General features: G+C 47.0%; 3 protein-coding genes across 5 annotated transcripts; 2 read left to right on the forward strand and 1 right to left on the reverse strand.

The window, feature by feature from the left end:
• Positions 377–4,159, forward strand: LOC8060853 (pentatricopeptide repeat-containing protein At4g20090). Of its 3 annotated transcripts, none has more exons than XM_021458473.1 (6): positions 377–2,416; positions 2,507–2,634; positions 2,765–2,967; positions 3,117–3,229; positions 3,338–3,394; positions 3,770–4,159. In XM_021458473.1, the coding sequence occupies exon 1, from the start codon at positions 456–458 to the stop codon at positions 2,346–2,348; it is 1,893 nt and encodes a 630-aa protein (XP_021314148.1). In that variant the 5' UTR covers positions 377–455; the 3' UTR covers positions 2,349–2,416; positions 2,507–2,634; positions 2,765–2,967; positions 3,117–3,229; positions 3,338–3,394; positions 3,770–4,159. The 3 variants fall into 3 exon arrangements, with proteins under 3 accessions (XP_021314148.1, XP_021314157.1, XP_021314151.1); XM_021458482.1 differs by having other exon boundaries at positions 3,136–3,229; XM_021458476.1 differs by lacking the exon at positions 2,507–2,634.
• Positions 4,666–6,704, reverse strand: LOC8060854. Its single transcript, XM_002466035.2, has 2 exons — positions 6,514–6,704; positions 4,666–5,765 (listed from the first exon to the last, which is right to left on the reverse strand). The coding sequence occupies exons 1-2, from the start codon at positions 6,617–6,619 to the stop codon at positions 5,086–5,088; spliced, it is 786 nt and encodes a 261-aa protein (XP_002466080.1). The 5' UTR covers positions 6,620–6,704; the 3' UTR covers positions 4,666–5,085.
• Positions 6,753–10,358, forward strand: LOC8061395 (transcriptional repressor ILP1). The gene is made up of 2 exons (XM_021458469.1): positions 6,753–6,961; positions 7,053–10,358. The coding sequence occupies exons 1-2, from the start codon at positions 6,768–6,770 to the stop codon at positions 9,961–9,963; spliced, it is 3,105 nt and encodes a 1,034-aa protein (XP_021314144.1). The 5' UTR covers positions 6,753–6,767; the 3' UTR covers positions 9,964–10,358.

The following is a 10,965-nucleotide window of genomic DNA, read 5'->3' on the forward strand; positions in this document are numbered from 1 at the left end:
TAAGAGCATCCCCAACCGTTTTGCAAATAAGCTTTGCATTCATGTATTTGCAAAAAAGTCTTGAAAACACTTATCCAACGGTTTGGCATTTAGACTTTGCAATTTTGTTAACTTGGCAAAAAGAGAGGAAGGATTGGCATATATGCCAAACCTGTTCACACTTAGCATTGGTAAATTGGCGCGAAGTGATTAATGCCAAACCATTGGAGATTGCCTCTTTTCACCTTTGCCATATTTTTTTGAGACTTGACAAACTCCCTCATTTGCCAAACCAATTATGCAAAACGGTTGAGGATGCTCGACATAGGAAAAAAACAATGTATTTATTAGCCCATAAACCCTAAACCGAGATTTTGCAAGAATTGCCCACCCCGCAGCAAAAATGCTGCAAGGCCGGCCCTCCTCCGGCTGAACACCGCCGCCGTCCTTCCCACCGCCATGCTTCGCCTCCCCCTATGCCCCATCCCGCCACCCGCCTCCCCCTCTCCCTCCGCCGTCTCACCTGCTTTCCCTCCCTTGCCGCCTCCGCCGCGCGCGGCTGCCGCTCGTCCTCTTCATCCGACGACGAGTTACCCCTCGCCGCCGAGCTCTTCCCGGCCGCCGGGCCTACGCTCCTATCCGTCGCGCGATCCCTCGCCGTCGCCTCCCCGCCCCCGTCCGCCGCGTCCGTCCTCGGTTTCCTCTGCCGCCTTCCCCACGACGCCTCCCCGCACATCTTCCCCCACCTCGTCGCCGCCCTCGCCCGCTCGCCCCACCCGATCCTTGCGCTCCGCCTCTTCCTCTCCCCGCCCACGTCCGCCGCCACCACCCACCATTCCTTCAACTCCGCGCTACTCCGGTTTCCCCTCCCCCCTCACCTCCTTCCGGCCTTCTTCTCCCACTCCCTCCGCCGCTTCCCTGGCCTCACTCCCACTCTGCTCTCCTTCAACCTCCTCCTCAAGTGCATCTGCTCCTCTATGGTCCCAAGGAACCCCGGCCTCTATCTTGCAATCGCGTTGGGAATCCTCCACGATGTCATTCCAGCGTGGAATCTTGTGCCGGATAAGTTCACTTACTCTACCGTCGTCTCTGCACTGGCAGATGCAGGGTGGGTGGAAGACGCGGTGGCGCTGGTTCATGAGATGGTGGTCGATGGAGTGGTGTCTGCTGAGGCTTTTAACCCTGTGCTGAGGGCGATGCTGCGTGCAGGGGATGTCAATGGGGCAGCCAAGCTATTTCGGTTTATGCAGCTGAAGGGTTGCACACTGACCGCGGTGACATACAATGTGCTGCTGCATGGTCTACTGTTGTGTGGGAAGGCGAGGGCAGCAATGAACATCATGAGAAGAATGGAGAATGAAGGGATTGTGCCTGGGTTGATGACCTACGGAGCAGTGGTCGATGGGCTGGTGAAGTGTGGGAGAGTGGAGGATGCATGGAAGGTGGCTCAGGAAATGGGGAGGAAGGGACTTGCACCCAGTGAGTTTGTGTTCTCAGCTGTGATCGCTGGGTTTTGCAAGTCAGGAGAGGTTGACAGGGCATTGATGGTGTGGGAGGCAATGGTGGCAGCTAGGGTAAAGCCGAATGTTGTTTTGTATTCAGCAATGATTGATGGCTTTGCACGGTCTGGGAGGATGACAGAAGCTGAAATGTTATTTGAAGAAATGGTAGATGCAAAATGTATCCCAAATATCATGACATACAGCTCAATGACTCGGGGATATTTCCACATTGGTAATTCATCACGGGCACTCTCTACATGGGAGGAGATGATAAAGGTTGGCTGTGTGCCAAGTGCCATTAGTTACAGTATATTGATCAGTGGGTTGTGTGATGTAGGGAGATTAAAAGATGCTATGATGGTCTGGAAAAACATGCTTGGTCGTGGCTGTGCACCTGATACCATTGCTTATACTTCAATGATGAAAGGTTTATGCATGTCTGGGATGGTAGATGGTGGTCTCCGTCTATTTAATGACATGCTGGCAAAGGGTGATGCCAAACCAGATGTCATCACTTATAATGTTCTATTGGATGCGCTGATCCGCACAAATGACCTACCTCGGGCAATGGACTTGCTTAACCAGATGCTTGATCAAATGTGTGATCCAGACACAGTAACATGCAATGTTTTCTTGCGGGAGATTGGAGTTGTAGAGGGGAAAGGTAGGGAATTCTTAGAGGGACTGGTCATGAGGCTATGCTATAGAGATAGATATAGGGCAGCAGGAGATGTTGTAATGGTCATGCTGGCTAAGTATATTGTGCCAGAGGCTGTCATTTGGTATACCATAGTGAGAGGAGTTTGTCAGACTAAGAGAGTTAAAAAGGTGGTTGACAATTGTTGGGATGAGATTTGGAGGCCGTAGAGATCATCCGTATTTTTTTTAATACGCCCGTGGGCTCATGCTGGAGTACTTTTTATACTCCATTTGTTGTAAGTTGTAGCATTAACTTATTCATTCATAACAAAGATTTTGTTACAATAAAGTGATTTTCATTAATCGCTACTCTTGTTTCCTTGCAGTACTTTATGTATTGAATTTGCATCCCAATAGAAATGATGTTTCCTTTGCCAACTTGTATAAGTTGTACTTGACAATTTTTTGTCCTAACGGCATGTCGTCCATGAGTTGATGGGGTTCCTTGCAAACTGTAATTTTATTATCTTAATTCTGTGTTTTGAGTTATTAAGTTGATTTTCTGTTCATCGAATTGACACTGGCTTGCAATAAATTGGTTCTATGTGTTATGATTTGAACTAATACTAACTGTGTCATTGTAGGATCTGTAATCTCCTTGACAGTCCTCTGCTACATCTTGCCTTTCAGAAAGTCAAGGAAATATGGCAGTTTACACTTATTTTGACTTATATACAGGATGGAATGTGCAAATTGTGTTCCAATTTGCAGAATGCCAGCTATGTGGACATTCAACATTCAGGCAGCCTTTCAATTTTCATACCTGATGATTGTCAGAATGCTCGAGGTGAGAAATATATTCTGTTTCCGCTTTCTATTGCTTCTAGCCTGGTACCAATTACCATGTAAGATGACGTGTTGATCAACAATACCTAATATTTGTATCCCCCTGTATGTGAACGTGTGTTCATTTGTTGTGGATTGCCTGGTCATTAGTCACTTGTCGAGCGTGCAGAGGAAAACCCATGCAAAATACAAATCAAAGGAGAAGCAATGATGATGACAAACCTGTTATGTATCTGAAGTTAGAGGATGAAAATTTTCACGAGGTATCAAAGCATGTTATTCAGATATTCATTGTTTGCATTTCTTGCATTGATGCTAACAAATTCTTTTGTATTTCTTGTATTGGTGCTAACAAATTCTTTCTTTTTCAGCTTAGCTCATGGTCTTTCACTTTTCCAATACATTCGGAACGGTCAGCTCAACATGAGGTCAGTTGCATTTTTGTCATTTGCTGCTTTGTGATCTTGAAATATGCAATTGCCGGCTAGTTCTATTGCATGTATGGTACTTTTAGTCAGTATTTGGATTGAATGACACTGACACCACTCATATCATGTCCTTATAAAAACCAGAGAAAATACTAATAGCTAAAGCCAAAGAATGTGAAGCTGGAACTTTTGTTTCTTTTCACCATGTCTCGAACTCTTGTTATAGTCTCTCCTGATAATTATGTGTATGTAATCTGCCTCCTGATGGTTATTTGTAATCTGCCATTGATATCCATAGCTGAATGTTTCAAATGATATGCTTGTTTGTAAAATTAGAAGTTGTTCGTAAACTGAACTTTCTGGTTCTTCATGCAGATGAAGAATTACAAAGAGATGGGCTTAGTGATGGCAATTAAAGCTACGCTGTTCCAAAGTTCTGAAAGAAGTTGGAGGATTTGGTGTCCGAATAATCCCGAGCGCAACTGACCAAGTGTCCAATGTGGAATTTTGCTGCTGTCCACATGGTTTGAAATGCCCACATTTTGCTTGCTATCTGCAACGATGTGATTCTGACTGAAACGCGAATGGTATTGTCATCGGTGTTGATTTGCAACAAGGATTTGTTCGTAAAGTAATCAAATCAAGAGATTTTGAGTTGTGGTGTCCTAATACATGTTTTGTAGTAGATAAGCACCATAGTTCAGCCGATGTGGATTGTGATACAAAATGCAGAACGGCAGCGTTGAGAGTTCCGTTTGATAAGTATACCACATTATCCTTTATTTTTTTTCTTTTCATGTTAATATAGGAATGATTGTCAAACTGACTTTTTTTTTAAAAAAAAAAACTTTGGCCTGTCATTGATGTTGATCGAGTTCTTTCTTAGTAAGGCCTTGTTTGGATGTTGTCGGATTCACTTCAATCCATGTGTGTTGGTGTGAATTGAGGTGGAATTTAGTTCAAATTCCACTTCATCCACCTCAATACATGTGAATTGATGTGAATCTGACTATATCCAAACAAAGCCTAAATGGAAACAGAAACATGATCAGATCCCGCAACACCTTACTAAAAGCCATTCGACGGGTGTCAGCCTGTCACACAAGGCTTAGCAACGCCGGCAAACGAGGCCTACCCGCACAGACGAAAGGATCATGGTACTTCATACAGGCCTGTAGGATCATATTCCGAGAACCGTGCTCCATGCATGGATGAACCTTGGTTGCACGAATCAACCAGGAAGCAAATGGTAAAGGTACACACAACTCTTGTACAACGACTCTAATGTTATCATGCCCCCAACGCAAATAGTTATCATGCTGCCCCAAGGCAACACAGGAGCACCAGCTTACATTTGAGCAATCAGATTTCAAGCCATTGCCGGCAGCAAGGCGAAGTATGACAATTTCAGATATAAAAAGACATTTAAAGATCCCAGGCAGATATCTTACCACCTACTTATTCAAAGTGCAGACCCAACTGTCAACACCAGAACTCATAGTGTTTCCTAAACTAAACTGCTAGAACAGCTAGCAAATCTCCACATATAGAATGTAAGCAACATTACAAATATATAGTAACACGTCTTCAGGAAAGTATTAGCAGGAAGAATTATCACAGAGATGTTTTCAAACGGCCTACGAAGGCTCACGACCAAAAGTGAAGGCATGGGCAAGTGGAACAACTTCCAATCACAAGTTCTTGAACGCAGACTCATGGGGAAGCTTCTGGGGTGTTAGCCTAGCCAACAAGGCCTTGTTTGAGAAGTGTTCAGCATCGACAAAGTAGAAGTTCCCCTCAGCCTTAAAGGTGACAAAAGGCCTGTTTGTTTCGGGAGGCCTGACATCGGCAAACTTGACAGTCCTTTTGAGGGGAGTAGCTAGCCATGTCAGCACCTCAGCCTCAAAGCTATCTGAACCAGGACGCCACCGGAGCTTGTGAATGTATGGGCTCACGAACCAATGCAAGGCTGCAGTTGTAGTGGCACTGAGGAAAATGACGGTGGATGCAACCGCTCCCTTGAGGATCACATTCATGTCAGGTGAAGTCATGAATGTTATCACTGGCCCTAGTGACACAGAGAGGCAGCAGGTGGACAGAGAGAGAAGCTTCACTTTCTTTATGGTTGATGATATTGGCCCTTGATATACCAGGTTAGCATCTTCGTCATCCTCCTTGATCTGTTTGGGTTTGGGTCCAATGCTTATCTTGCTACCACTGGCTTCAGTTTCTTTCACAGCAGCAGCCTGCGAAGCCCATCTTATCTGAGTGTGCAAGCAGGCAACCAGACCAAAGTTGTCATGCCTTGCAAGAGAATTAGGCCTAGACGTTGAGAAATGCCTCCACATAATAGACTGATGAACATGGAAATCTGTAGAAGAAGAAGAAAAAAAATAATGAACAAAGTTTGGCATGGTATAGTGCTTTACAGTGATGCACACAAGCTACAACAAATATGCGGAACATTAACAATCGCTTCAGTTTTCCAACAGGTCAGACAATTTCAGTCAAAGTACACATTATTATTTGATGGAAAAATATGGAAATGAAACAATAGATTTGACATAACATACCAGAAATTGCACCCTATGTACCACTGTAAGTAGGCTGTCAAAATGTAACTATAGAGTGCGAGTGGAGCTCATCGAACAATAGGTATTAGGCCATTCGCAAATTATACCTAGTTTTGAATCTAGAGCAGGGATTTACCGAGGCTGAAGATAACATCACTGAACCTTGCAAATTACAATAGTCTCTAAAACCAATGGCTAGTACTCCATCTGGCATCCTATCCTCTAGCAAATACCACGTTTCCTTCGAAACGTTCAAAGGAGCCATCACCTACCCTAACAACCACAGTTTTTTTTTCTAAGAAACCTAACAATTCACAGTTATAAATGACGTAGCCGCAACCGAACTACCAGAGAAGAAGAGCGCACACCTGTTCCCGCCAGGCATAACAATAATCAAACAAGAAAACATGCAGATCAATGTGCCTCAAACATTTCAGGCATGCACTGGCATCTTAGACGCCACCATTTTTTGGGATCGAAGCTAACACGGAGGTGGGTGTACAGCCACGGCGGAGAGAAGGGAGCGATCGAGAGGCGGAGAGATACCTGGGACCCGGGAGACGGCGTGCGCCGTCGAGGCGGGACCCACGGAGAAGTGGCGGAGGATAGCCCCGCGGAGGGAGGCCGCGGATCGGAGCCTCGCCGTCGCCATGGCCTTCCGATCGATCAGGTGCCGAGGGGGGGACTAGCCTAGGGTTTTGGGACGGAGAAATGGCGATGCAGCAGTGGTGCGGACTGCGGACCACTCATGAAGACGACGACGCTGAGCAAACGGGCCCAATACTAACTGGGCCTATGCAATGGGCCTCAAGTCGAAATCGAAGTCGTTTGGCCCAATCGATTCCAAGTTGGATACGAATCGAATCCACCCAAACCCAGCAGCCCCTCGTCTCCAAGCTCTCGCATACGCGCACGGATCTTCCCAAATCCCAACCGGCTCCGCCCGCCATCTCCCTCGCCGGAACCCTAGACGCCGCCGCCGAAGCAGCTGCAGGTTCGATCACAGTGTCCTCTTTCTCACCTTTCTATACGAATCGAAGGTTTCTGTATACGCTCGCCTTAATCCAACACCTCAAACTTGTCAGGTTTCCTCAGGTGGTGACATCCCGCCGAGCCGGTATGAGTAGCAGCCGCAAAAACTTTCGCCGCCGCGCGGATGACGACGAGGACGCCAACGGCGACGGCGGCAGCCACACCAAGCCCTCCACCGCCACCTCCACGAAGACGAAAACCCTAACGGTGCCCAAGCCCAAGTCGCCGCCGAGACGTCAGGGGGCGAGCCGCCTCAGCTTCGCGGACGACGAGGACGAGGACGACGCCGAGGAGGGCCCCTTCGCGCAGCGCCGCCGCCCCCCGACGGCCTCGGTGCGCCCGGCGCGCACGGCGTCCCCGGCCGCCGGAGCGCTCCACCGCCTCACGCCCGCCAGGGACCGGATCAGGAGCTCGCCGGCGCCTGCCGTCGCTGCTGCGTCAGCGCCTAAGCCGTCCAACTTCCAGTCCCATGCTGGGGAGTACACACCAGAGCGCCTCCGGGAGCTCCAGAAGAATGCGCGCCCGCTCCCTGGGAGCCTCTTGCGTTCCCAACCACAGACTCCGGCGACTGAGCCCCGGTCACAAAAGTTGCCTGGTATCCCTGCAAGTTCCACTCCAGCTACCACCACCGCAGCTGCAGCAGAAACTGTGGTTATTCTTAAAGGTTTGGTGAAACCTATGTCTGAGGCCAGCATTGGGCCAAGGATACCGAAGCATGACAAGGAGGAAGATAAATCTGAGGAAGAGGAGGAAGGAGATGAAGAGGATGAAGGGCCAGTGATACCTGACCGTGCAACCATCGATGCCATCAGGGCAAAGCGACAGCAGCGGCAGCAGCCAAGGCATGCGGCGCCAGATTATATCTCTCTTGATGGTGGTGGTGTGCTGAGCAGCCGGGGTGGTGGTGATGAGTCAAGTGATGAGGATGACAATGAGACAAGGGATCGGATTGCAATGTACACTGACAAGCCAAGTGATGGCCTGAGGAGCACAAAAAGTGTATTCGGCGGGATCAGTAACAGGGGTCCTGCCACAAGTTTGGGGACTCTCAGTGATGGCAACAGGATGGTTGAGGATGATAGAGACGATGACGATGATGAAGAAGAGAGGAGGTGGGAGGAAGAGCAGTTCAGAAAGGGGCTTGGTAGGAGGATGGACGACGCTTCTACTCAGAGATCAGCAAATGGCGTACCAGCTGCTATGCATGTTCAGCCACAGCCATTTGGATACCCAGTGGGTTCCCATTACCAGCCCTCCCTTAGCAGTGTTGTGCCTGCAGCATCAGTTTTTGCATCTGGAACTGCAGAGTTCTTGTCCATCGCTCAGCAAGCAGATGTTGCAAATAAAGCCCTGCAAGACAACATCCGAAAGCTTAGGGAGACTCACAAGACAACAGTCAGTGCTTTAGTTAAGACCGACACACATCTTAACGAAGCTCTTTCAGAGATATCAAGCCTAGAGAGTGGTTTGCAGGATGCCGAAAAGAGGTTTGTCTATATGCAGGAGCTCCGGGATTATGTTTCTGTCATGTGTGATTTTTTGAATGACAAGGCGTTTTTAATAGAGGAGTTGGAGGAAAACATACAGAAATTGCATGAAAATCGAGCTTTGGCTATTTCTGAGAGGCGTGCAGCTGACCTAGCTGATGAATCAGGTGTGATTGAAGCTGCTGTAAATGCTGCAGTATCTATTCTTAGCAAAGGATCAAGCTCAGCTTACCTGTCTGCTGCATCAAATGCTGCCCAAGCAGCAGCAGCTGCTGCTAGGGAAAGTTCCAACCTCCCACCTGAGTTGGATGAGTTTGGTAGAGATATCAACATGCAGAAGCGTATGGATCTTAAGCGCAGGGAAGAGAACAGGAGACGAAGGAAAACCCAGTCAGAGACCAAGAGATTGGCATCTGCAGTGAAAAATAAGGGCATTGAGAAGATTGAAGGAGAGCTAAGCACTGATGAAAGTGACAGTGAGAGCACTGCTTATGTTTCCAGCCGGGATGAGTTTCTTAAGGCTGCTGACCATGTGTTCAATGATGCTAAAGAGGAATACTCGAGCCTTAGAACTGTCAAGGACAAGTTTGAAGGCTGGAAAACTCAATACCCCTCTGCATACCGAGATGCTCATGTAGCCCTGAGTGCACCGTCTGTGTTCACCCCTTTTGTGAGACTGGAGCTCCTGAAATGGGATCCCCTCCATGAAACAACCGATTTCTTCGACATGGATTGGCATAAGGTTCTTTTTGACTACGGTATGCAAGCTAATGAGAGTCCCTCAGGTTCGAATGATTCTGATGTGGTTCCAGTCTTAGTAGAAAAGGTGGCTCTCCCTATTCTGCACCACCGTATTAAGCACTGCTGGGATGTATTGAGTACCCAAAGGACTAGAAACGCTGTGGATGCTAGTAGGATGGTGATCGGTTATTTACCAACCTCAAGCAAGGATTTGCATCAATTACTGGCTTCTGTGAGAAGCCGTCTAACTGAGGCCATTGCTGATCTTTCAGTACCAGCCTGGGGATCAATGGTGACGAGGACTGTTCCAGGTGCCTCTCAGTATGCTGCGTATAGATTTGGTGTTGCTATACGTCTTCTTAAGAACGTTTGTCTGTGGAAAGACATCCTTGCAGAGCATGTTGTTGAGAAGCTTGCTTTAGACGAATTACTGAGAGGGAAGATTCTTCCTCATATGAAGAGTATCATCCTGGATGTTCACGATGCAATCACTAGGGCTGAGCGAATAGCTGCCTCACTTTCAGAAGTTTGGCCTAAACAAAGTCAAAAGCTGCAGCCTTTTGTAGATCTAGTGGTTGAGTTGGGAAACAAGCTGGAGAGGAGACACACGTCAGGCATTAGCGAGGAAGAGACACGTGGTCTAGCTCGTCGATTGAAAAACGTATTGGTCAGCCTTAATGAGTACGATAAAGCTAGAGCTATTTTGAAGACGTTTCAGCTCAGAGAAGCCCTTTAGCTCATCCTGGATGTAGTGTGAGAAATCCAGTTTTGACACAGGTTCTACATCCTTCCATTTTACAGAGATGTTGTAATTCTGTTGATCTATACATCTTGATCATGAACTTTTAGTCCAGGGCTTGATGGTATCAAAGAAAACTGTGGTGCCTCTAGATTTTAGCAATTTTGCCTTTCAAAAACCACCAAATGGGGTATGCACTGGTTACAAGCACTAACTGGTTAACCGATGTGTATCTTGTATTAGATTTCTTTTTTGTGAGTTTAAGTTGTGGTCAATACATATCAATGGAGCTGGGACAACCTTATGATATGAACATAGTATGCTATTAACCTATGGGGTTACTGGTGATCTGAATTTGTCAACATGTAATGCTGTGAACTTCCGTTGTGTTTTGTCAAATGCCATGCATGAAACAGAACTGATTCTTAGATTAATGCTCTGAAGCTTCAATTTGCACATCATTCTCGCCTATTCCTATTTTAGCTTTTTTTTTTTGGATGAAATTCCTATGCTACCTTTAGACATTTGTTATGGCTAAGGAACTTTCAGGTTGCCGAACTTGCAGCACACAGAAATATTGATTTTATTAGAAAAAAAAATGATTTTAAATCCTCCTAATGATCATGACTGTTCTATGGCGTGCAATGGTCCAGTTGGGTGACAGTAACATAACATTGCTGTTCCTGTTGATTACAAGGTTGCATGATGCTAACTTCGATCATGTTTTTCGGGTTTGATTGAGCACTGCTGATCCTATGGCCGTGCATCACATTGCAGCGCACATTTTTCATTTGATTAGCTACCCATTGTCTGACAGTAGCACCCACAAGCTTGGACCATCTTGTTTGAGTTTGTGCAACGTGCAATGTGCATTAGAGCCCCAATTCCAGCGGCGATGGCGATCACAGGAATTTTTCACCCAAACGGAAGGATTATTACAGCCGCTGGCTGTCGAAGAAAGAAAAAATGTGGGGGTGGCAATGGCTCAGGAGGCAGGAC

This window comes from Sorghum bicolor, chromosome 1 (assembly GCF_000003195.3).
Source record: "Sorghum bicolor cultivar BTx623 chromosome 1, Sorghum_bicolor_NCBIv3, whole genome shotgun sequence".
Taxonomy (NCBI): Eukaryota; Viridiplantae; Streptophyta; class Magnoliopsida; order Poales; family Poaceae; genus Sorghum; species Sorghum bicolor.

Coding starts and splice junctions, on each gene's coding strand:
- LOC8060853 (XM_021458473.1), top strand. CDS start 456: ATGCCCCATCCCGCCACCCGCCTCCCCCTCTCCCTCCGCCGTCTCACC.
- LOC8060854 (XM_002466035.2), bottom strand. CDS start 6,619: ATGGCGACGGCGAGGCTCCGATCCGCGGCCTCCCTCCGCGGGGCTATC. Junction 5,766..6,513: donor CGCCGTCTCCCGGGTCCCAG/GTATCTCTCCGC, acceptor CTTCTTCTACAG/ATTTCCATGTTCATCAGTCT.
- LOC8061395 (XM_021458469.1), top strand. CDS start 6,768: ATGGGCCTCAAGTCGAAATCGAAGTCGTTTGGCCCAATCGATTCCAAG. Junction 6,962..7,052: donor CGCCGCCGAAGCAGCTGCAG/GTTCGATCACAG, acceptor CAAACTTGTCAG/GTTTCCTCAGGTGGTGACAT.